This window comes from Rattus norvegicus, chromosome 17 (assembly GCF_021556685.1).
Source record: "Rattus norvegicus strain SHRSP/BbbUtx chromosome 17, alternate assembly SHRSP_T2T, whole genome shotgun sequence".
In the NCBI taxonomy this organism is placed as follows: Eukaryota; Metazoa; Chordata; class Mammalia; order Rodentia; family Muridae; genus Rattus; species Rattus norvegicus.
Window position 1 is genome coordinate 51,170,347 of NC_141550.1, and position 26,178 is coordinate 51,196,524.

General features: G+C 40.5%; 1 gene segment (V, D, J or C); it reads right to left on the reverse strand.

Moving 5' to 3' along the window:
- Nucleotides 1–3,609: 3,609 nt before the first annotated feature.
- The window catches only part of LOC148000169 (T-cell receptor gamma chain C region 5/10-13-like), a 34,366-nt gene continuing 11,797 nt past the window's right edge, over nt 3,610–26,178 (reverse strand). The window contains 7 exon segments of the C gene segment in view: nt 3,610–4,153; nt 5,936–5,980; nt 7,111–7,164; nt 8,953–9,000; nt 14,844–15,173; nt 24,079–24,135; nt 25,317–25,324. Of these exon segments, the coding sequence occupies nt 4,011–4,153; nt 5,936–5,980; nt 7,111–7,164; nt 8,953–9,000; nt 14,844–15,173; nt 24,079–24,135; nt 25,317–25,324 (685 nt within the window).

Here is a 26,178-nt window from a genome sequence, read left to right on the forward strand (position 1 = left end):
GTGCACCAGGGTTTCAGATGACGTTTGGTGTTTTCCTCTGGCGCCTGGATGTGCACAGAGTGCAGTCTCTTCTGGTTTCCCAGGCGTGTCCGCCTGTCTGAAGTTTCAGCTCTCCCTCCCCCGGGATTTGGTTGCAGAGAACTGTTTATCCGGTCTGTTTCCTTCAGGTTCCGGCAGTGTCTCAGACGCAGGGGTCCTGCCGCTCCCGGGCCCTCCCCTATGGGAACCCAGAGGCCTTATACAGTTGCCTCTTGGGCCAGGGATGTGGGCAGGGGTGGGCAGTGTTGGTGGTCTCCTCCGCTCTGCAGCCTCAGGAGTGCCCACCTGATCAGGCGTTGAGGTCTCTCTCCCACGGGGTTTGGGAGCAGAGAGCTGCTGCGGTCCGGGATCCGCCGGTGTGGTTTCTATTTCCATTTTTAATTCCTTCAACTGTTTGATTGTGTTTTCCTGGAATTCTTTCAGGGATTTTTGTGTCTCCTCTCTATGGGTTTCTACCTGTTTATTTATGTTTTCCTGGAATTTTTTCAGGCATTTTTGTGATACCTCTCTGTAGGCTTCTACTTGTTCTCTAAGGGAGTTCTTCTCGTCTTTCTTGAAGTCCTCCAGCATCATGATCAAATATGATTTTGAAACTAGATCTTGCTTTTCTGGTGTGTTTGGATATTCCATGTTTATTTTGGTGGGAGAATTGGGCTCCGATGATGCTATGTAGTCTTGGTTTCTGTTGCTTGGGTTCCTGCGCTTGCCTCTCACCATCAGATTTTCTCTAGTGTTACTTTGTTCTGCTATTTCTGACAGTGGCTAGACTGTCCTATAAGCCTGTGTGTCAGGAGTGCTGTAGACCTGTTTTCCTGTTTTCTTTCAGCCAGTTATGGGGACAGAGTGTTCTGCTTTCGGGCATGTAGTTTTTCCTATCTACAGGTCTTCAGCTATTCCTGTGGGCCTGTGTCTTGAGTTCACCAGGCAGGTCACTTGCAGCAGAAAAGTTGGTCTTACCTGTGGTCCCGAGGCTCAAGTTTGCTCGCGGGGTGCTGCCCACAAGCTCTCTGCAGCGGCAGCAACCAGGAAGATATGCGCCGCCCTTTCTGGGAGCTTCCGTGCACTAGGGTTCCAGATGGCGTTTGGTGTTTTCCTCTGGTGTCCGAGACGTGTGTGCTGAGTGCAGTCTCTTCTGGTTTCCCAGGCGTGTCTGCCTCTCTGAAGGTTTAGCTCTCCCTCTCACGGGATTTGGGTGCAGAGAACTGTTTATCTGGTCTGTTTCCTTCAGGTTCCGGCAGTGTCTCAGGCGCAGGGGTCCTGCCGCTCCTGGGCCCTCCCCTATAGGAACCCAGAGGCCTTATACAGTTTCCTCTTGGGCCAGGGATGTGGGCAGGGGTGGGCAGTGTTGGTGGTCTCCTCCGCTCTGCAGCCTCTGGTGTGCCCACCTGACCAGGCGGTGAGGTCTCTCTCCCACGGGGTTTGGGAGCAGAGAGCTGCTGCGGGCCAGGATCCGCAGGTGTGGGACTTCCGGTAAACACAGGAAGTGCCCGGTCCTAGAGGAATTTTGCCTCTGTGTGTCCTGAGTTCACCAGGCAGGTTTCTTGCAGCGGAAAAGTTGGTCTTACCTGTGGTTTCCAGGCTCAAGTTTGCTCGTGGGGTACTGCCTAAGTCCTCTCTGCGGCAGCAGCAACCGGGAAGATCTGCGCCGCTCTTTCCGGGAGCCTTTGTGCACCAGGGTTCCAGATGGCGTTTGGTGTTTTCCTCTGGTGTCTGGATGTGTGCAGAGTGCAGTCTATTCTGGTTTCCCAGGTGTGTCTGCCTCTCTGTAGGTTTAGCTCTCCCTCCCACGGGATTTGGGTGCAGAGAACTGTTTATCCTGTCTGTTTCCTTCAGGTTCCGGCGGTGTCTCAGGTGCAGGGGTCCTGCTGCTCCTAGGCCCTCCCCTACGGGAACCCAGAGGCCTTATACATTTTCCTCTTGGGCCAGGGATGTGGGCAGGGGTGGGCAATGTTGGTGGTCTCCTCCACTCTGCAGCCTCAGGAGTGCCCACCTGACCAGGCGGTGAGGTCTCTCTCCCACGGGGTTTCAGAGCAGAGAGCTGCTGCGGGCCGGGATCCGCGGGTCAAATGAATGCTTTCAAATATTGAAAAATGTTTAAGGAAAAGATATTTACAATGATTAGAAATTTTTACAGAATTATCAATCATGGGATTTTGTAATTAAATATACATGTTGATAGATCACTGTGGGAGGGAAAGACTAAGAGAACAACTCTCTTAGACTCTTAAAATTTTTTGAGGTATGATTTCTGGTCTAGAATCCTACCATCAAAGCACATGGCTTTCCTATATGTATCAATTTTGGTGAACAAGCCTTAGATGAAGACGGATGCACAACTCTCTTCCTCCTCAGAAATGTGCTTGGCTTCACCTGAATCTTTCATGTGGCAAGTTTAAGAACTTCAGAGCCCACTGAGTGTGGAAGAGGTAAGTGTCAGAATGCTGTTCACATCCTGAGAGCATTAGTAGTCCCTGTGCTACCTGCAGCCCATAGCCCACTTCATTAGTGCTCTCCCAGACAGAGCAAGGGCATGGTAGGTACTCACGGGTAAAGGCAGAGCTTCTACTGATGGCAGAGGGGAAGACTACTGTGATGCCAGAGTAAAGCAGAGCCTTTCCCAAAGAAGGACTGAGAATCGATGAACAATGCGTATGTGTACGTGTACGTGTACGTGTATGTGTATGTGTAAGGAAAACAGACATTTAAGCCCTTCAGGAAATTCTTGGGGATGATTCAAGCCATTTGCTTTATTTTTCTCAAATGAGAGTAACTTAGAGGAAGGCACATAATTCATAAATTATCTATGTCTACAAAACAAATGCACTGAATTGAGATCAAACTCCTTTTAAACTTTACTGTTAATGGAAAGTGAATTTAAATGCTCTATAGGATAGAATTGTACCCACATCAGTGCACTCTTAGAGAAACGCAATTTGCCTGGTGCCTTGGTAGAAGCTAAGCCTGTGCCTTTGTGTGAGGTATGCGTGTGGTATCCAGTATTTCTAAGGTAAAATCTGGAACATAGCCCCAGGCTCTCAAGGACTGGCCAGCACAGAACTTTATTAACTCATGTAATATGCACACCTCCAGAGAACACATCACTCTAACTTTCTTTTACAGGAGGAAACTATGGTTCGGTATTTGATCACACACAGATTCTAAATTCTGAATCCAGAGTTGAAACCTAGGTACTCAGGTCTACAATTCATGTTTTCATCTCTCCCATTTGCTTTCCTCTCTGGGGTTTGGATAGCTCTCATGGGAACTATGTGACGACTGGGAAGCATGATACTGTGAAACAGGCACAGAGTTGATCACACAGCATACTTTCTGTTTCCATGGGAATGACTTAAACCAAATGACCTAGTTTCCCCTGAGAGAGCAGTCCCCTTGGCTTTTCCTCTTGGCTGCAGGTCCTAGGACCCACTGTTTCAGAATATTTTCCCAACTGTCATCTGAGATTTAGGATTTAAGATTAGATTACCAACAGACATGTCCTAGTTCAGTTTGTTATGTTTCTTTGAACCTTCAATCACTGTCACAAATAAAAACACACATCACATTAAAATTAGGCTGGATTTTTTTATTATATTTTATAAAACAAAACACAAAATTTAAATCCTAATAAAGTTATTTAGAGCATATGAAGTAAAGGCTTTGGGGGCACTATCTGGTTCTAGGGCATGAAGTGGGGTGACTAGGAACTGGAGTTTATATACATTGGGCCTGTGTTGCTAGGGCTACTAGAGGGACTGAGAGAGGATGGGTCAGGACGATTGGGTGCTTGGAAGCTACTATTTGTTATAGAGTGAAGTTGATTTCTCTGCTCTGAGAATTATAGTAATGATACAAAACCACACATATGTGTCCTTGTGGACATCAAAGTCAGCAAGCAAGCCAAGCTAGACCCTCAGCAGATATTGAGATGTAGGAAGGATGAAGATAGCATGACCTTCCTGTTTCATCATCCACTAGGAATGTTGGCCATCACAAGGCATAGGTACTCTTCTGAACAGACAGAACACAACGAAGGCCAAGTGGACCACACTCTTGAAGAACAGGATGAGGTAGACGTAGAAGGCAGAGGTGGTGGTGACTTGAAGCTGCAGCATATCTAAAAGAATCCTGGAGTTAGTTTCATCGGCTCTTTTGACAAAACAGCACACTTCATCAACTGTTTTTCCTGGTGACCTGCATTGAGGGACAACCCAACACCTACCACTCTTAGCAGAACAGGCAAAAAGACTCATCTTAGAAGTCAGATTAAAAACAATCCTTGAGAAGTTCGTTTATAACCTTCCTACTACTAACAAAAGAAACTACACTCGGAATAGACGGACCCATTTGAAGCTTAAGTGGGGAAAAGTTTAGAAATTTTCACTGTTGGCATATCGAAATAATAACAGATAATATGCATCATGTACAAAGCAAATTTTAAATAATATTCTGATATCTTAGCAGTGAAAGTTTCACATTTTTAATAAAGTAATAGATTTTGGTGGAGGAAGAATTTTCATTTCTACTTGCAATCAGAGAGCACAGAAAAAAAAATAGTTTGCTTAATACATAATGAGTAACCTACAGCCTAAGTCTTTGTTTACAGAAGTGACTTGGAAGAAATGTTACCTAATTCTTTATATACCTCCAGGTATAACTCTCATCCCAGGCATAAATATATGAGCACAAATACAGCATAGAACATCGGAAGCACTGTAGATGAAGCCTGCTGTGCTCCTTCAGGAGACACTGACTAAGGAAGCCCAATGTAGCACAGTGGGATGCACAGGCAATTATAGAATAGGGCACTGCAGAAAAGCCTGAGGTGACCTGTCAATCCAGGTTTCCCAAGACTGTCACCCATCTCTCTCAAGGCTCTCACTAGTGTATAACTAACGGGTAATTGGAATTTTATAAGAAATGCATGCTGTTGTCAATTAAAGCAATGATTGAATTGGGGAGCCACAGTAACTACTTAAAGAGTCAAGGCCATGGTTCTTTCTGGCCTTAAGATAAGAGATCTCAAGTAATGAAATGTTTTAACTCTGTCCTTGGTCAGGTCCATTCCTCGTGTGGCACCTCATATTCTGAGCTCATGGCCCTGAGGAAATGGAAGAGCAGTTAGCCCTAGAATAAATATATGAGTATCATTTTAGTGTATATATTAGGAAAAAGGACCAGAAACTAGCACTCAGTCTGCTCACTAAATCTGGTAAACATGCTGGGCATCTGACACCATGGTGCTCATCTCTGTCAGTGCAGACTTAGGGCAATCATTCTCCATGACCAGGTGAAGCAGCCTTTGCTTACAGAATGGAAATCAGTCATGCAGATGAGTGGTGGATCATTAGAATGACTGGACCACTAGTCTGATATGGTTTGAAGCCCATGTTCTTCCCCATGCATATAGCATTGCACAGAAGTCAGCACCTTATTCTGTGATTTAGAGGGAAATGCAAAACTGAGTGAGAGATCAAGTTGCCATTTGATGATCTGAGTTGCACCCCAGATCTGAATGTGTTCATGTACAGAGGACTTAGTATTAGCTCACTAGCCAAATTTGAACAATGGAGAAAACTATTGCAGTGTGCGTATGAGAGATACACGAGATATACATACAGAACCCAGCTCAAGGGCCTTTTGCCTAAAGTGGACTCTGTAGGTATTAGGAAATGGGATTAAAAAAAAGTAAAAAATCTATAGCCCCTAATCAAAATTGTATTGTATGAAGACAAATTGTTGATGAGTAGGAAATGATGGGTTAAATTACAGTATCACTTAGTCTAAATTGCAGTTCCAGCCATTATGGCTTTTCTTTCAAGCAGAGTTCAAATTTAACATGATTGAGATTGTGTTCTCTGTGATAAGATAATGGTAAAGAGATGAAAGGACAACTTACCCTTCCTTCCTTTCAAGCAAGCTTCCAGAACAGTAGCTTTGTTAACTAGGAGAAAGGAGAATATGTTCTAGTGAGTTACCATGGGCATTGTGTGTGTCTGTGTGTGTGTGTGACAGAGAGAGAGAGAGAGAGAGAGAGAGAGAGAGAGAGAGAGAGAGAGAGAGGCAGAGAGACAGAGAGACAGAGAGACAGAGAGAGAGAGTTGGAGAGGGAGAGATTGTCAGACAATTGATAATGAATGTTCATACTTGTAAGCTGATGATTGCTATACCAGGCAATGTATTAAACAATTCACATTCATTGTATTTAATTCCACACTAGCACTTAAATAAGTTAAATTCTGAATAATTCCATGTTTGAGAAAAGAAAAGGCTTAAATGAGATAGTAAAAAAATCTTACATGATTTTTTTTAAAGTCAAGGTCATTGGTTGGGAAATAAATCCATTGGTAAAAGTGCTTGTTTTGAAAATATAAGAATCTAAGTTTGATCTCCAGAATACACTTAAAAATGCTAGGCCTGGGTGCCTTCTGGTAATCACTGTGCTGTATAATCAGAGAAAGACAGGCTCCCTTAGTCTAGATGGCCAGGCAGTCTAGCTTAATGAAAGACCTGTCTTAAAGAAGGTGTTTAGTATTTCAGAGGATGACACCAAAGGTTTTCCTCTATCATGCATGCATGTGTGTATATATGCATATATATACACACATGAATTTGAACACATACTCTCTCTCAGACCCCCCTCAATCCCATGAACACATGAAAACATTTAACAAAGACACTGTCATCTATCACAGGCTCATCTTGAATTCTTCATTCTTCTTCCTCTACCCCCAAGAGCTAGGAATACAAGCGTTACAGCACTTACTTGGTGCATCTTAATATTTCTTAGGAAATTACTTTTTGGTTTTTAACTACCAGGGCTGAGCATTTCAGTGGAAATCTTTCTGATAGTGGAAAAAAGTCTATTTGGTAAAGTTTCAGATAGAAATTGTTTTTGATCTATAGTGACATGGAGGAAAAGATTGATTTAAAATGCAACTCACACTCTTCTACTGCAGTTAGCGATTGTTTTCATTTGTCTTTTTAGCGTTAATCCAAGAAGGTTCAGAAGATGAGGTTATAGAAGAAAAACACTTTTTCAAGAGGTAAAGGCAAGCATATATTCAAACTTACCATTTTCATGTCTGAAAACACTCTCTCTGGGATTGACATTAATAGTTGTGAAAGCTAAAAGAAATTAAGGTACCAGTTAGCTATTCATGTTTATTATTTGACTCTGTGTGTGTGTGTGTGTGTGTGTGTGTGTGTGTGTGCGTGAATTAATATATATTAAGTATTGTCACAGACACCAGAGAAGTCATATTAAAAAAGTATGAGGCTAGAAATTCCAAGAATAATTGACGTTACTTTGAGATTTTGTAGGTAATGGTTATTGTATAGTTTAACACACAAAGATACGAAAGTACATATTTTGAAGTATACATTTTTTAATCACACCTGAAATATTATATTCAAGACTGCCTGCTTTTTTTTTTCTCTATCCAAAATTCCATGCACAAAATTGCCAGAATGTTGCACAAAGATATGGTCAATGGAAGGAATTTCAAATCGGCTGATTTCAGATTTCCAATATCTTATGTTCTACCTACAAAGAATGTGTCTAAACTTAGAGTCAACAACAACAACAAAAAAATCATATGTCCTTGAGGGAATCTGATTTAGGCCAATTTCTAGCTAAGCAGAGGAAGGCAGCCACAGCTAATTTCTCCAAATTTCCCATGCAGATGCTTGGTTTCTGAAGGCCAGGTGCTTGTGGACATGCTCATGAGTATTCGTAAGAGCTGCTGCCTGTCCTGTGACCACAACTGCTCCGGGACTGGATAAATGCATCTTGGGCATCATCATGTTTAATTCTCCTGTAATACTAAAGGGAGTTGAATTCTAGATATCCTAACTACAAATTAAGAAATAAATTTTAAAGAGCTTATGTAACTCATAACAGTGAATGAGAGGGTCAATGTTTAAAAGATTTGAAAATGTGTGTGTGTGTGTGTGTGTGTGTGTGTGTGTGTGTGATTTGAAAGTGAATTTAATAAATAGGATATGAGGGGAAATACTTTTGTAAATTTCATCAAACATGTAGTGAATTGATATTTTTCAATCAAAATAAAAATATTTGGAATAGGATACTTGTTTGAGAATATATTACACTTAGACATCAATAATGAAAAATAAGCATGACCACAAATTCATGAATTCTGATAAATGATCAAGAGATTAAATCTGAGAAACTATGGGGTAAGAAGAATAGCTAAGTTAAACCAGAAAAAAACTAGCTATAGGTCTCAACATGTATTCACTGAAACACTGATAGAACATTCTCAAACCTGGGAAAGATATCAACATCCAAGCACAAGAGGTATTTAAAATTCCAAATACAATCAGAAAAGGACTTCTGCATGATCCGTTAAAGCCAAGATAGGAAAACTACAATAGAAAGAATCCATGAAAGGCTGCAGAAGAAAAATACCAAGTCACAGAGGCACACATCAGGCTTTCAGAGCTCCCAGCAGAGACCCTCTTCAAAACTCAAAAATCTGCTGATAAAGTATGCAGTGGGATCTAGAAAATAGTATCTCAAAATCTTTTAAGCACAAAAGGAAACACTCTGTGGCCAGCCAGTAAACCAGCACTGTTGAAGGATCTTAAAATCCTACACACCATAAGGAAGAAAGAAAGACAATGTTAGCCAGAGAGAACATCAAAGGAGAAATTTCATGAGGGAAATATGTGAAGAAAGGAGAAGCAGATAGACATCTCAGCAACAATCATTCAGAGCATCTCATAGGACTCTCATTTGTTAATATGATGCCAAGGAAATGATTGATTGCTTTAAATGTCACTCAGCACTCAGTCTCTTCTGCAAAATTCAGTCATCTTGTTTTTTCTACCTAGAGCAGGATAAATTCAAAAGGTAAAATGACTAGAAGGAGGACAAGACAATCTGAAACTTACCGCTCTCAGTCTTCAAAGCAGATTTTGTGGGAGTAATGATGTTGGCAGCTAAAGGAAAGAAAAGCAAACACTAATCAGCTATCTATGGCTACTATTTTACCGTATTTGTAGATATGTATATAGAAACATGAATATACATATTTGCACACGTGTGCATAAAAATTTAGTGTGGAAAGAAGGACAGCCATTAAACTGTGAGGCTCGCAATCCCAGAAACATTTGCTGCATTGTATGTAATTTAGTTGGTGACATTCATATATGATAATTCTACATGTGAACCTGTTGAAGGTCACAATGATTACACGTTTATCATAACTCAGTGTAATTCCCAACACTTCCCTGTCAGCCCTATTTCCTGTGTACTAGGTCCTAGAACACTGTCTGCAACCAAAGAGAAGATGTACTAATGCGTGCTCAATGGAGAAGTAAACAGCGTATTAGTGGATCTATGGGCCTGCACGCACTTAGCTTTCCTGTCACAGTATGAGAAGCCTGGTCTATCCAGAGAGGATACAAAGTAAGATTCTATCTAAAAAAAGAAGTAAAAGAAAGAAACCTGCTTAGATATAAATTCTAATTATAACATTAAAGTCCGTGGGCAGTTATTTATGGGGATATGCAGATAATCCGAGTTATATTTTTAGTTTTCTGTATAAAACTTGCGATAAGAGAGATAGAATTATGAGTTTTTAAAAGTAAAATTAATATGGTGTTTAATTATTTTAAATGATGTTGGAAAAGAATACATATGTTATTTGAGCTTCTTTTTTTCTTTTTGGTACATGTGTTCTCATAGGTATGCATTTCTTTCCACTATTCGATTTTATTGAAGAGGTTCAGTGTGCAGGGAAATGCACTTGAGTACACACACACACACACACACACACACACACACACACACACACGTATGGGTGTCTTAATGAAAATATAAAATATAAATATGATCATGTTTGGTTTCTATCTTCAAGGTCTCCCTGATGGCTCTAAAAGTCTGCTTTTTTTCCCTTTGAGTGACTTTATTACCTGAAAAAACAAAAATCACTATCACCATGTACCTATTGAGGTACAAAGACTAGAATTACTAATAATATAATCTAAATGTTTCTAAACTCTTACCCAAAGGTAACTGCAGTCTTAGAGACCAGCTTCATGTACTTTTATAAGCACATCACTAAGTTCTATCTCACTGTATGCCTTTGAAGCTTCAACTATCAAGACAAAACATACCCTGGAGGCAGCATGTGAAAGTCCGTTGAATCATGTTACAGAAAATGCCCTTGATCTCTTTCCTGCCAGGAGATGCACATGGCAGATGCTTGCTTTAAACTTTGCTGTAAGCAGATTTTAGTAAGTGAAATGTCTTGTCTGTACAGCTTCATCCCCAAGGGTTTTACTGTTCTTTCATTTTTTCCTGACCACTAGAAAGGTTATAACATAATCAAACTAATAAAATGGTTATGTTAGCTTTCTGCTTTGTATATTTATCTTGCCACTATCTCTTTAAGCTAGAAGAAGAATACGGGGCTATCTTGTAATGATTTGCTAGGCTGCAGCAAACAACTTCTTTCATTACTGTTAATTCATTTTCTCTCCATGATAACCATAGGTTAAAACAAAGTATCCCAGAGGACAAGGACTTACTGAGGACATCTGATGCACAAATGGCAAAGATGTCATCAGGTTTTGCCATTTGTATGTTTCTCCATTAGATTGAAGAGGCTTCTTAACCACATGTGAGAAAATAAACGAATTACTTTTCTCTGTCACTCTAAGGCCTTAAAAATGCTTTCAAATAGGAATTCAAGGCCAATACCTAAACATAGTAAAAGCCATATACAGCAAACCAGTTGCTAACATTAAACTAAATGGAGAGAAACTTGAAGCAACCCCACTAAAATCAGGGACTAGACAAGGCTGCCCACTCTCTCCCTACTTATTCAATATAGTTCTTGAAGTTCTAGCCAGTGCAATCAGACAATAAAAGGAGGTCAAGGGGATACAGATCAGAAAGGAAGAAGTCAAAATATCACTATTTGCAGATGATATGATAGTATATTTAAGGGATCCCAAAAGTTCCACCAGAGAAATACTAAAGCTGATAAACAACTTCAGCAAAGTGGCTGGGTATAAAATTAACTCAAATAAATCAGTAGCCTTCTTCTACACAAAAGAGAAACAAGCCGAGAAAGAAATTAGGGAAACGACACCCTTCACACTAGATCCAAATAATATAAATTACCTCGTTGTGACTTTAACCAAGCAAGTAAAAGATCTGTACAATAAGAACTTCAAGACTCTGAAGAAAGAAATTGAAGAACTCAGAAGATGGAAAGATCTCCCATGCACATGGATTGGCAGGATTAATATAGTAAAAATGGCCATTCTACCAAAAGCAATCTACAGATTCAATGCAATCCCCATCAAAATACCAATCCAATTCTTCAAAGAGTTAGACAGAACAATTTGCAAATTCATCTGGAATAACAAAAAACCCAGGATAGCTAAAGCTATCCTCAACAATAAAAGGACTTCAGGGGGAATCACTATCCATGAACTCAAGCAGTATTACAGAGCAATAGGGATAAAAACTGCATGGTGTTGGTACAGAGACAGACAGATAGACCAATGGAACAGAATTGAAGACCCAGAAATGAACCCACACACCTATGGGCACTTGATTTTTGACAAAGGAGCCAAAAGCATCCAATGGAAAAAAGATAGCATTTTCAGCAAATGGTGCTGGTTCAACTGGAGGTCAACATGTAGAAGAATGCAGATCGATCCATGCTTATCACCCTGTACAAAGCTTAAGTCCAAGTGGATCAAGGACCTCCACATCAAACCAGATACACTCAAACTAATAGAAGAAAAACTAGGGAAGCATCTGGAACACATGGGCACTGGAAAATTTTTCCTGAATAAAACACCAATGGCTTATGCTCTAAGATCAAAAATCAACAAATGGGATCTCATAAAACTGCAAAGCTTCTGTAAGGCAAAGGACACTGTGGTTAGGACAAATCGGCAACCAACAGATTGGGAAAAGATCTTTACCAATCCTACAACAGATAGAGGCCTTATATACAAAATATACAAAGAACTCAAGAAGTTAGACTGCAGGGAGACAAACAACCCTATTAAAAAATGGGGTTCAGAGCTAAACAAAGAATTCACAGCTGAGGAATGCCGAATGGCTGAGAAACACCTAAAGAAATGTTCAACATCTTTAGTCATAAGGCAAATGCAAATCAAAACAACCCTGAGATTTCACCTCACACCAGTGAGAATGGCTAAGATCAAAAACTCAGGTGACAAAGACTATACATGGACTGACCCTGGACTCTGACCTCATAGGTAGCAATGAATATCCTAGTAAGAGCACCAGTGGAAGGGGAAGCCCTGGGTCCTGCTAAGACTGAACCCCCAGTGAACTAGATTGTTGGGGGGAGGGCGGCAATGGGGGGAGGGCTGGGAGGGGAATACCCATAAGGAAGGGGAAGGGGGGAGGGTGATGTTTGCCCGGAAACCGGGAAAGGGAATAACACTTGAAATGTATATAAGAAATACTCAAGTTAATAAAAAAAAAAAAAAAAAACCTCAGGTGACAGCAGATGCTGGCGAGGATACAGAGAAAGAGGAACACTCCTCCATTGTTGGTGGGATTGCAGCCTGGTACAACCATTCTGGAAATCAGTCTGGAGGTTCCTCAGAAAATTGGACATTGAACTGCCTGAGGATCCAGCTGTACCTCTCTTGGGCATATACCAACAAGATGCCCCAACATATAAAAAAGACTCGTGCTCCACTATGTTTATCGCAGCCTTATTTATAATAGCCAGAAGCTGGAAAGAACCCAGATGCCCTTCAACAGAGGAATGGATACAGAAAATGTGGTACATCTACACAATGGAATATTACTCAGCTATCAAAAACAATGACTTCATGAAATTTGTAGGCAAATGGTTGGAAATGGAAAATATCATCCTGAGTGAGGCAACCCAATCACAGAAAAACACACATGGTATGCACTCATTGATAAATGGCTATTAGCCCAAATGCTTGAATTACCCTAGATGCCTAGAACAAATGAAACTCAAAACAGATGATCAAAATGTGAATGCTTCACTCCTTATTTAAAAGGGGCAACAAGAATACCCTTGGCAGGGAATAGAGAGGCAAAGATTAAAACAGAGACAGAAGGAACACCCATTCAGAGCCTGCCCCACATGTGGCCCATACATATACAGCCATCCAATTAGACAAGATGGATGAAGCAAAGAAGTGCAGGCCGACAGGATCCGGATGTAGATCTGTCCTGAGAGACACAGCCAGAATACAGCAAATACAGAGGCGAATGCCAGCAGCAAACCACTGAACTGAGAACGGGACCCCCGTTGAAGGAATCAGAGAAAGAACTGGAAGAGCTTGAAGGGGCTTGAGACCCCATATGTACAACAATGCCAAGCATCCAGAGCTTCCAGGGACTAAGCCACTACCTAAAGACTATATACATGGGCTGACCCTGGACACTGGACTCTGACCTCATAGGTAGCAATGAATATTCTAGTAAGATCACCAGTGGAAGAGGAAGCCCTTGGTCCTGCTAAGACTGAACCCCCAGTGAACGTGATTGTTGGGGAGAGGGCATAAATGTGGGGAGGATGGGGAGGGGAACTCCATAAAGAAGGGGAGGGGGAGGGATTAGGGGGATGATTGCCCGGAAACCGGGAAAGGGAATAACACTTGAAATGTAAATAAGAAATACTCAAGTCAATAAAAAAAAATAGGATGATAACATACGCACACCGTGAGCTACCTAGAGGCCCACCACTAGTCTTTGCCCATTCGGCTCTCTGCTGAGCTATGTGAAAATGCCTAGGAAGTGGTATCTGAAAAATGCATGATTTTAAATGATGAGGAACAGAGTGCAGGCTCTCTCCTCTGCAGCCACGGGGACACTAACTCATCCTAAACTCTTTACACCCACTCATCTCAGTCAGTCAGTCAGTCAGTCAGTTAGTCAGTCAGTCAGTCAGTCAGTCAGTCAGTCACTCACTCACTCACTCACTCACTCACTCTGTCTGGCATGCAAAAGACATAGCAAATGCCAACCCAAGTGGCTGCCTTTACCAATGGCAAGAAATCTGCTGAACGTGGGAAACAGAGATGTGCTATGTATGTTAGCCTCATCCAAACTTAAATTATGATTGCGTGTAACATGCCATGTAAAACAAAAATTAGAAAATCTCAAGGCTAGCATACATCTTCAGGGGCCAAACTGACCTATTTTTGTTGTTGTTGACTGTAAATATTTTGTGTGAGCACTATCTTGTCAGTTAAAAACTTTCTGTAACCCAAATTTAGTGTGTCAAAATCCAAGTAGGTAATTCTGTTTGTTTCACAGGAAGAACATTTCTGAAAGAGCTCCATTGTTCTTATGTCTGCATCGAGCAAAGGCAGCAAGACAGAAACTGCATTGCATGCACTGAGTTACTAGATGCTGTAGGGTATGTTTACTCATTTAAACCAGGCAGTAATTATTAAAAATATGATACGATGGGGTTGGGGATTTAGCTCAGTGGTAGAGCGCTTGCCTAGGAAGCGCAAGGCCCTGGGTTCGGTCCCCAGCTCCGAAAAAAAGAACCAAAAAAAAAATATGATACGATATTCATGTTTTGCATAGTGTCGCTAAGGTTAAGTAAATTGAAAGCAAATATTCTGCTAGTTTTGCCCACCTGTAGCATTCTCTGGGACAGAACAGCATGGTTCTGTGCTTACGATGTTATAAGATTGAAGAAAGATTCACGCTTTATTTTTATAAATATATACTATAACAACAGGACTATTCCCCTTACATATGAAAAGTTGTATGTACCTTAACTTACACATACCTTTGTCTATCGGAGGAAACAGAATCTCTTGGTCAACTCCTCCTTTGTTGTTTTCGTGTTTGACAATACATCTGTGTTTTTTATCTATTGAATCTTCTGTCACTGTCAGCCAGCTGAATATCATGCATCTGTCATTAGTTCTTATGGTGTTTCCCTCTTGAGATTCCAGAATTATATCATCATCCTTTTCTTTCCAGTATACCTTTATAATGTCAGGAAAGAATTTCTCAAGGAGACAAAGATATGTCCCACCCTTAACGAGATTTGTTTCAGCAACAGATGGAAGAAAAATAATAGGCTTGGGAGAAATGTCTGAGTCAATGAGTTTGTCTGCAGAAAATATAAAATATAAAAAGAAAATTGTTAGGGAGTCTTGGATGTTGAATGGATTTGACACAAACTGTGCATAGTGCTTGGAAGACAAATTAAGACTAGCACCCACTATAGACCTCTGCCTACCATAGGTTGCACAGACTTACTTTTGCTCCCACTTTACAGATACACAATTAGTAAATGTCTTTGTCTCTTAGACTGATGGAGTAAGTCATTCTCCCATGCATTTGAAATTCAAGTAGCCCACTTTCTACTATGCTGAATCTCAAAGTAGGTTGTCTATTTTAGTTGCTATCTCCTTCCAAGTACATTTTGCCCATTGGGTTGAGCCCTTGGTCGTGCCCATGGATCTCTACTGCCAATTATATAGTCCCTAGTGTACAGCATCTCATTTCCACATCTAATCCACTCTTGGTTTGGGAGCTGCATTGTTCTAAAGCTTCTCTTTGAATGACTTGTAGTCTTTTGAATTTGGAGAAAACAAGAACAAATCCACAACTTCTACTAAAAATACTTAATGTCTTTATATTAATCTTACAGAGTGACCCATTAAAGGTGGAGGTCATTATCTTTAAGGTACAGGCCAACCATGAATGAGAATATTAATTTTAAGAACAGCAGTTGAGTAGAATCTTTGTAGCACAGTACCAAGAAAAAAAACACCCAGAATCAGTATTGTGTACCTACTCTACCCTGATTGTGTAAATACTATTAAAATATACCCAGACAAATGATTGGAAATTCTACAGAAAAATGGCCATAAGTGTTTGTGCTTATTTATATATCTTAACAATTCTTCTATGATTGATAGGAACCTTAAAAACTATAAGAAGAAATCTGTTCCCTTCAAAGTATAAAGCAGCTTTTTTACCTAGCATGTAATTACATTTTTAAATATTTCTTCACTTTTTATGAACCAATTACAGTATTCATATATTTGAACATTTAATAAATACATATTCAATAATATTATAGGCATTTTGTGATTCAGATGAATGCAGTGATTGGTATCTAGGTGGATTATAACATGAATTCTTACTAGGATCCAACTGCAACTAATAAATGACTGAGTTATTTTACAAACTAAATTCATGTTTTCCTCTGGCTTGGGGCCTCTGGCATGATAGGCAAGAATTCTACCACTGAGCAGCATTCCCAACCCCAGGATATGAATTCTTTTTTTTTTTTTATTAACTTGAGTATTTCTTATATACATTTCGAGTGTTATTCCCTTTCCCGGTTTCCGGGCAAACATCCCCCTCCCCCCTCCCCTTCCTTATGGGTGTTCCCCTCCCAACCCTCCCCCCATTGCCGCCCTCCCCCCATAGACTAGTTCACTGTGGGTTCAGTCTTAGCAGGACCCAGGGCTTCCCCTTCCACTGGTGCTCTTACTAGGATATTCATTGCTACCTATGGGGTCAGAGTCCAGGGTCAGTCCATGTATAGTCTTTAGGTAGTGGCTTAGTCCCTGGAAGCTCTGGTTGCTTGGCATTGTTGTACTTTTGGGGTCTCGAGCCCCTTCAAGCTCTTCCAGTTCTTTCTCTGATTCCTTCATTAGGGGACCTATTCTCAGTTCAGTGGTTTGCTGCTGGCATTCGCCTCTATATTTGCTGTATTCTGGCTGTGTCTCTCAGGAGCGATCTACATCCGGCTCCTGTCGGTCTGCACTTCTTTGCTTCATCCATCTTGTCTAATTGGGTGGCTGTATATGTATGGGCCACATGTGGGGCAGGCTCTGAATGGGTGTTCCTTCAGTCTCTGTTTTAATCTTTGCCTCTCCCTTCCCTGCCAAGGGTATTCTTTTTCCTCATTTAAAGAAGGAGTGAAGCATTCACATTTTGATCATCCGTCTTGAGTTTCGTTTGTTCTAGGGATCTAGGGTAATTCAAGCATTTGGGCTAATAGCCACTTATCAATGAGTGCATACCATGTATGTCTTTCTGTGATTGGGTTAGCTCACTCAGGATGATATTTTCCAGTTCCAACCATTTGCCTACGAATTTCATAAACTCGTTGTTTTTGATAGCTGAGTAATATTCCATTGTGTAGATGTACCACATTTTCTGTATCCATTCCTCTGTTGAAGGGCATCTGGGTTCTTTCCAGCTTCTGGCTATTATAAATAAGGCTGCGATAAACATTGTGGAGCACGTGTCTCTTTTATATGTTGAGGCATCTTTTGGGTATATGCCCAAGAGAGGTATGGCTGGATCCTCAGGCAGTTCAATGTCCAATTTTCTGAGGAACCTCCAGACTGATTTCCAGAATGGTTTTACCAGTCTGCAATCCCACCAACAATGGAGGAGTGTTCCTCTTTCTCCACATCCTCGCCAGCATCTGCTGTCACCTGAGTTTTTGATCTTAGCCAATCACACTGGTGTGAGGTGAAATCTCAGGGTTGTTTTGATTTGCATTTCCCTTATGACTAAAGATGTTGAACATTTCTTTAGGTGTTTCTCAGCCATTCGGCATTCCTCAGCTGTGAATTCTTTGTTTAGCTCTGAACCCCATTTTTTAATAGGGTTATTTGTTTCCCTGCGGTCTAACTTCTTGAGTTCTTTGTATATTTTGTATATAAGGCCTCTATCTGTTGTAGGATTGGTAAAGATCTTTTCCCAATCTGTTGGTTGCCGATTTGTCCTAACCACAGTGTCCTTTGCCTTACAGAAGCTTTGCAGTTTTATGAGATCCCATTTGTCGATTCTTGATCTTAGAGCATAAGCCATTGGTGTTTTGTTCAGGAAATTTTTTCCAGTGCCCATGTGTTCCAGATGCTTCCCTAGTTTTTCTTCTATTAGTTTGAGTGTGTCTGGTTTGATGTGGAGGTCCTTGATCCACTTGGACTTAAGCTTTGTACAGGGTGATAAGGATGGATCGATCTGCATTCTTCTACATGTTGCCCTCCAGTTGAACCAGCACCATTTGCTGAAAATACTATCTTTTTTCCATTGGATGGTTTTGGCTCCTTTGTCAAAAATCAAGTGACCATAGGTGTGTGGGTTCATTTCTGGGTCTTCAATTCTATTCCATTGGTCTATCTGTCTGTCTCTGTACCAATACCATGCAGTTTTTATCACTATTGCTCTGTAATACTGCTTGAGTTCAGGGATAGTGATTCCCCCTGAAGTCCTTTTATTGTTGAGGATAGCTTTAGCTATCCTGGGTTTTTTGTTATTCCAGATGAATTTGCAAATTGTTCTGTCTAACTCTTTGAAGAATTGGATTGGTATTTTGATGGGGATTGCATTGAATCTGTAGATTGCTTTTGGTAAGATGGCCATTTTTACCATATTAATCCTGCCAATCCATGAGCATGGGAGATCTTTCCATCTTCTGAGGTCTTCTTCAATTTCTTTCCTCAGTGTCTTGAAGTTCTTATTGTACAGATCTTTTACTTGCTTGGTTAAAGTCACACCGAGGTACTTTATATTATTTGGGTCTATTATGAAGGGTGTCGTTTCCCTAATTTCTTTCTCGGCTTGTTTTTCTTTTGTATAGAGGAAGGCAACTGATTTATTTGAGTTAATTTTATACCCAGCCACTTTGCTGAAGTTGTTTATCAGCTTTAGTAGTTCTCTGGTGGAACTTTTGGGATCACTTAAATATACTATCATGTCATCTGCAAATAGTGATATTTTGACCTCTTCTTTTCCGATCTGTATCCCTTTGATCTCCTTTTGTTGTCTGATTGCTCTGGCTAGAACTTCAAGAACTATATTGAATAAGTAGGGAGAGAGTGGGCAGCCTTGTCTAGTCCCTGATTTTAGTGGGATTGCTTCAAGTTTCTCTCCATTTAGTTTAATGTTAGCAACTGGTTTGCTGTATATGGCTTTTACTATGTTTATGTATGGGCCTTGACTTCCTATTCTTTCCAGGACTTTTATCATGAAGGGGTGTTGAATTTTGTCAAATGCTTTCTCAGCATCTAATGAAATGATCATGTGGTTCTGTTCTTTCAGTTTGTTTATATAATGGATCACGTTGATGGTTTTCCGTATATTAAACCATCCCTGCATGCCTGGGATGAAGCCTACTTGATCATGGTGGATGATTGTTTTGATGTGCTCTTGAATTCGGTTTGCCAGAATTTTATTGAGTATTTTTGCGTCGATATTCATAAGGGAAATTGGTCTGAAGTTCTCTTTCTTTGTTGTGTCTTTGTGTGGTTTAGGTATAAGAGTAATTGTGGCTTCATAGAAGGAATTCGGTAGGGCTCCATCTGTTTCAATTTTGTGGAATAGTTTGGATAATATTGGTATGAGGTCTTCTATGAAGGTTTGATAGAATTCTGCACTAAACCCGTCTGGACCTGGGCTCTTTTTGGTTGGGAGACCTTTAATGACTGCTTCTATTTCCTTAGGAGTTATGGGGTTGTTTAACTGGTTTATCTGTTCCTGATTTAACTTCGATACCTGGTATCTGTCTAGGAAATTGTCCATTTCCTGAAGATTTTCAAATTTTGTTGAATATAGGTTTTTATAGTAAGATCTGATGATTTTTTGAATTTCCTCCGAATCTGTAGTTATGTCTCCCTTTTCATTTCTGATTTTGTTAATTTGGACACACTCTCTGTGTCCTCTCGTTAGTCTGGCTAAGGGTTTATCTATCTTGTTGATATTCTCAAAGAACCAACTTTTGGTTCTGTTGATTCTTTCTATGGTCCTTTTTGTTTCTACTTGGTTGATTTCAGCTCTGAGTTTGATTATTTCCTGCCTTCTACTCCTCCTGGGTATATTTGCTTCTTTTTGTTCTAGAGCTTTTAGGTGTGCTGTCAAGCTGCTGACATATGCTCTTTCCTGTTTCTTTCTGCAGGCACTCAGCGCTATGAGTTTTCCTCTTAGCACAGCTTTCATTGTGTCCCATAAGTTTGAGTATGTTGTATCTTCATTTTCATTAAATTCTAAAAAGTTTTTAATTTCTTTCTTTATTTCTTCCTTGACCAGGTTATCATTGAGTAGAGCATTGTTCAATTTCCACGTATATGTGGGCATTCTTCCCTTATTGTTATTGAAGACCAGTTTTAGGCCGTGGTGGTCCGATAGCACGCATGGGATTATTTCTATCTTTCTGTACCTGTTGAGGCCCGTTTTTTGACCAATTATATGGTCAATTTTGGAGAAAGTACCATGAGGAGCTGAGAAGAAGGTATATCCTTTTGCTTTAGGATAGAATGTTCTATAAATATCCGTTAAGTCCATTTGGCTCATGACTTCTCTTAGTCTGTCTACATCACTGTTTAATTTCTGTTTCCATGATCTGTCCATTGATGAGAGTGGGGTGTTGAAATCTCCCACTATTATTGTGTGAGGTGCAATGTGTGTTTTGAGCTTTAGTAAGGTTTCTTTTACATATGTAGGTGCCCTTGTATTTGGGGCATAGATATTTAGGATTGAGAGTTCATCTTGGTTGATTTTTCCTTTGATGAATATGAAGTGTCCTTCCTTATCTTTTTTGATGACTTTTAGTTGGAAATTGATTTTATTTGATATTAGAATGGCTACTCCAGCTTGCTTCTTCTGACCATTTGCTTGGAAAGTTGTTTTCCAGCCTTTCACTCTGAGGTAGTGTCTGTCTTTGTCTCTGAGGTGTGTTTCCTGTAGGCAGCAGAATGCAGGGTCCTCGTTGCGTATCCAGTTTGTTAATCTATGTCTTTTTATTGGGGAGTTGAGGCCATTGATATTGAGAGATATTAAGGAATAGTGATTATTGCTTCCCGTTATATTCATATTTGATGTGAGGTTATGTTTGTGTGCTTTCATTCTCTTTGTTTTGTTGCCAAGACGATTAGTTTCTTGCTTCTTCTAGGGTATAGCTTGCCTCCTTATGTTGGGCTTTACCATTTATTATCCTTTGTAGTGCTGGATTTGTAGAAAGATATTGTGTAAATTTGGTTTTGTCATGGAATATCTTGGTTTCTCCATCAATGTTAATTGAGAGTTTTGCTGGTTACAGTAATCTGGGCTGGCATTTGTGTTCTCTTAGGGTCTGTATAACATCAGTCCAGGATCTTCAGGCCTTCATAGTTTCTGGCGAGAAGTCTGGTGTGATTCTGATAGGTCTCCCTTTATATGTTACTTGACCTTTTTCCCTTACTGCTTTTAATATTCTTTCTTTATTTTGTGCGTTTGGTGTTTTGACAATTATGTGACGGGAGGTGTTTCTTTTCTGGTCCAATCTATTTGGAGTTCTGTAGGCTTCCTGTATGTCTATGGGTATCTCTTTTTTTAGGTTAGGGAAGTTTTCTTCTATGATTTTGTTGAAGATATTTACTGGTCCTTTGAGCTGGGAGTCTTCACTCTCTTCTATACCTATTATCCTTACGTTTGATCTTCTCATTGAGTCCTGGATTTCCTGTATGTTTTGGACCAGTAGCTTTTTCCGCTTTACATTATCTTTGACAGTTGAGTCAATGATTTCTATGGAATCTTCTGCTCCTGAGATTCTCTCTTCCATCTCTTGTATTCTGTTGGTGAAGCTTGTATCTACAGCTCCTTGTCTCTTCTTTTGGTTTTCTATATCCAGGGTTGTTTCCATGTGTTCTTTCTTGATTGCTTCTATTTCCATTTTTAATTCCTTCAACTGTTTGTTTGTGTTTTCCTGGAATTCTTTCAGGGATTTTTGCGATTCCTCTCTGTAGGCTTTTACTTGTTTATTAATGTTTTCCTGTGCTTCCCTAAGTGTGTTCAGGTCTTTCCTGAAGTCCTCCAGCATCATGATCAAATATGATTTTGAAACTAGATCTTGCTTTTCTGGTGTGTTTGGATATTCCATGTTTGTTTTGGTGGGAGAATTGGGCTCCGATGATGGCATGTAGTCTTGGTTTCTGTTGCTTGGGTTCCTGCGCTTGCCTCTCGCCATCAGATTATCTCTAGTGTTACTTTGTTCTGCTATTTCTGACAGTGGCTAGACTGTCCTATAAGCCTGTGTGTCAGGAGTGCTGTAGACCTGTTTTCCTCTCTTTCAGTCAGTTATGGGGACAGAGTGTTCTGCTTTCGGGCGTGTAGTTTTTCCTCTCTACAGGTCTTCAGCTGTTCCTGTGTCTTGAGTTCACCAGGCAGCTTTCTTGCAGCAGAAAATTTGGTCTTACCTGTGGTCCCGAGGCTCAGGTTTGCTCGTGGGGTGCTGTCCAGGGGCTCTCTGCAGCGGCAGCAACCAGGAAGACCTGTGCCGCCCCTTCCGGGAGCTTCAGTGCACCAGGGTTCCAGATGGTCTTTGGCTTTTTCCTCTGGCGTCCGAGATGTGTGTGCAGGGAGCAGTCTCTTCTGGTTTCCCAGGCCTGTCTGCCTCTCTGAAGGTTTAGCTCTCCCTCCCACGGGATTTGGGTGCAGAGAACTGTTTATCCGGTCTGTTTCCTTCAGGGTCCGGCGGTGTCTGTGGCAGGGGTCCTGCCGCTCCTGGGCCCTCCCCCACGGGAACCCAGAGGCCTTATACAGTTTCCTCTTGGGCCAGGGATGTGGGCAGGGGTGAGCAGTGTTGGTGGTCTCTTCCGCTCTGCAGCCTCAGGAGTGCCCACCTGACCAGGCGGTTGGGTCTCTCTCTCACCGGGTCTGGGAGCAGAGAGCTGCTGCGGGCCGGGATCCGCGGGTCAGGATATGAATTCTTAATGATGATCTCATAAGCTATTCCTTGTTTGGAAAATCTCCTTTTGACTTGAAGATTCCCTGACAGTTTTCTGAGCATTGAATTTAATTCTGCACTATGAACCAGAACATGCTAACGTGTGGTTATTTCTATCTTCATGAGAGTAGAGGCAGCTGTGAATTATAAGCTAAGGAGTGCTATTTAGTACAGCTTACCTTCTTTTAGATTCTTCAGTATTTCCAACAAATTTGATACCAATACAGAAATACACGTGTATAATAATGTAGCATAATGACTGCAGATACACACACTCCCTTAACATCTAGCCTTCAAAATGTTTTCTAGTGTTATTTTTCTCTTTAATTACTTGTGGCCACATTCTCTAATTTTTCCTGGTCCACATTTCAAGAATCATTCATTCAAAATGCTTCCACCCACAAGTGTTTCAGATCTTTTATGGTTTGAGATGTGAAAGGCTCATCCTAGATTTGGGCTTTAAAAAGCTATAGCTATTACACAAATTAAGGAATCAAGTAAACCAGGGCCGCTTGACTTTCTAGAAGCCACAGTCCAAGACCTTGTGAGGCTTAATCACAGCATCGGGAAGCTCTTCAGTGCAAAGTTTATGTCTCAGCTACCCTTTTTACCTCTTCCAGTCTGAGGAAAAGCTATTTGCTACTTGAGAGCATAGATGGTCAAAGGCAGATGCAGAGCCATGAAGGGTCTTTCCATGGACCTGGGACTCAAATGCCATCTGGAAGATGCACATGCCACTAAACCCGGCCTTATTCGGACAGCATCTTAGTGTCTCAGAGCCAATTCTGTCTGTTCCCACACTACCTGAAGCTGTCAGGTATATGAGATAGATGTGTTGACATCCTTAGAATTTTCTGTAAGAAGTTTTCACTGTACTTAGGCATGTATTATAATCAAGAATAGGGATATTGCAGGTCTCTGAAGAAAAGAATCTAATGCAATTCTCCAAATATACAGAGAAGAATTATAAAATTCCACTTTGAGGAGCCCCACTTAAAAGATATTCTACAAAAGGGTAACCTGATGCAATATTGGTAAATAGCATAAACAGTTCTCCCAGAATTCTAACTGCCATCTTGTCTGAGAATTTTAAATGCCGGATTTCAGTTTGCTAACTGACAAGGAAGGAAGAAATCGTTTACAATGTGGCTTTCTTTCTATATCCAGTAACTCATAAATGTGAAGTTGTGGTCAGATGTGGCTGATCATCATTGTTATTGCTTTTCTAGAAACAAGAAAAAAACTCATTATTCACTCTAAGATAACAACACAACAGCTTCCTTACCTGAGGGAATTACTACGAGTTTTGTCCCTTTGGCAAATATTTTGACCCACGATGTGCCTGACACATTGTTCAGAGCTTCTACAAATACGTGAGCCTCTCTTGAGCTTCAGTGCAATAAGCCAGTTAGGAACTCTTATCTTAGAAAGATAACATGGATTCCTTAGGGAAGTTTTGTATCATCCAATAGTTTGTAAGTTTCCTTCACAAATTCTTCTCTTCTGTTAGGTAGTGATGACTGGAAAGTGTAAACAGACAGTGGGAATGGTAAAAGGTAAAGAGGGCTGGGTCACGCCACAAACCAGCTACTTTTCTAACTTACCAGGAAATGTATTCTCAGAATTAAGTCTCTCCTTTTTTGTGTGTGATTCTCAGAGGTTTAATTCTGATGAAACTGGTATGATAAGTCACCAAGGTGCCTCTGTTCTCAGAAATGCCAAGGCCACTTCTTCAATAATTTGTGGTTTCTTGAGGGAGAATACTGTTTAGCAATGGCAATGGAAATGTACCAACCAAAATTTAAAGATGGTGACCCAAGCCCTGCATGGCTAGTGAAGAAACGAGCTCTTAACATCAGGATTCTCTATCAGGGTGGTGCCTACTAGGAAATGGCTTCAACTTCCTTTTTCTCACATATAAGAAAATAAAATTATACAATTCTATCTCCCATGGAATCATGCATTCCTTATTTACAGTAGAAAGCAGTAACTAAAATCTGGTATTTGGAAAATCTGGAAAAAAGAAAAAGTGTCCCCTGAAGGCAGTTTGGTAAACTCAGGTTGCTCACCCCAATAGGAGGAGAGGAATGTCCAGAAATGTTCTGGAGCCCAGCTGAAAGTCCTACCAGACCCGACTCACTACCATGTCCAAGACTCAAGAGTCCAGGCATGCATTTCCTGAGCACACATGAACTCTGTTCCAGAGGATGAAAGACTGTTGGTGATCAGAACAACTATCAATGGCCCACTCAGAGCCACCGAGCCAGATGAGAGGACAAAACCATAGAAGAAAACTATATCCCAAATACAGTTTTACATGTAAATGTTAAAATTTTAGTTTTATTTCTGTGAATATTTTGCCTGCATATGTGTATGTAAGAACATACATACAGTGCCCACAGAAGCCAGAGAAGGCATGAATCCCCTGGAACTGGAGTTACGGGCAGTTATAAGCCTTCATGTGGGTAATGGGAACCAAACCCGTGACCCCTGTAATAACAGAAAGCACTTGTACTAAGTTACCTCTCCATCTCCCAACTGGCATTTTGAGACAAAAGAATAGTTTATACATTGAGTTCACATCAGTTCTTTTCCAGAAACGTTGATGTTGTTTACCGACTTCTGTTGCTAACTAGTTGGGATTTCTGTAAGAAAGTTGAGCAGGCTATTTGCTTCCTATATCTATATCTATCTATATCTATATCTATATCTATATCTATATCTATATCTATATCTATATCTATATCTATATCTCTATCTCTATCTCTACCTCTACCTCTATCTCTATCTCTATCTCTATCTCTATCTCTATCTATCTCTATCTCTATCTCTATCTATATCTATATCATCTATATCTATATCTTTATCTATATCTATATCTAAATCTATCTATTTACATGTATCTGTATCTCTATATATAATGTGTATGTATATATATATATATGTACATATATATGTATATGGTATTTTCCTAAAAATATATACTATATCTATTGACCTGTGTGAGAGGTGAAAGGCAGACACTTACACAGACTAGTGTCATTTTGATTTCACAGGTGCCATCACAATCTAATGACAATTCCCCATTCACACTCTCTTTCCAGGTTATGCCACGGTGAGAACTAAAGCTAATCAAAATGTTTTCTAAAAGAAGCTTGACTTGGCAATCATCATAGGAGAGACAGGAAAAGGCACAAAGACAAGTGCAGTCACCTTTGTAGGTCACCAGTTTCAGACCCATTCTCGGCTTTAGCTTCCTTATTTGCAGTGATAACTCTGAGATAAATGAAACTTAAGTCCCAGTGTTATGCCCAGTCCTGATAGCTGTGAACCCATGAATAAGAGCACTGACGGCTCTTGGTGATCTTAGGACTGTGAGGGAAGC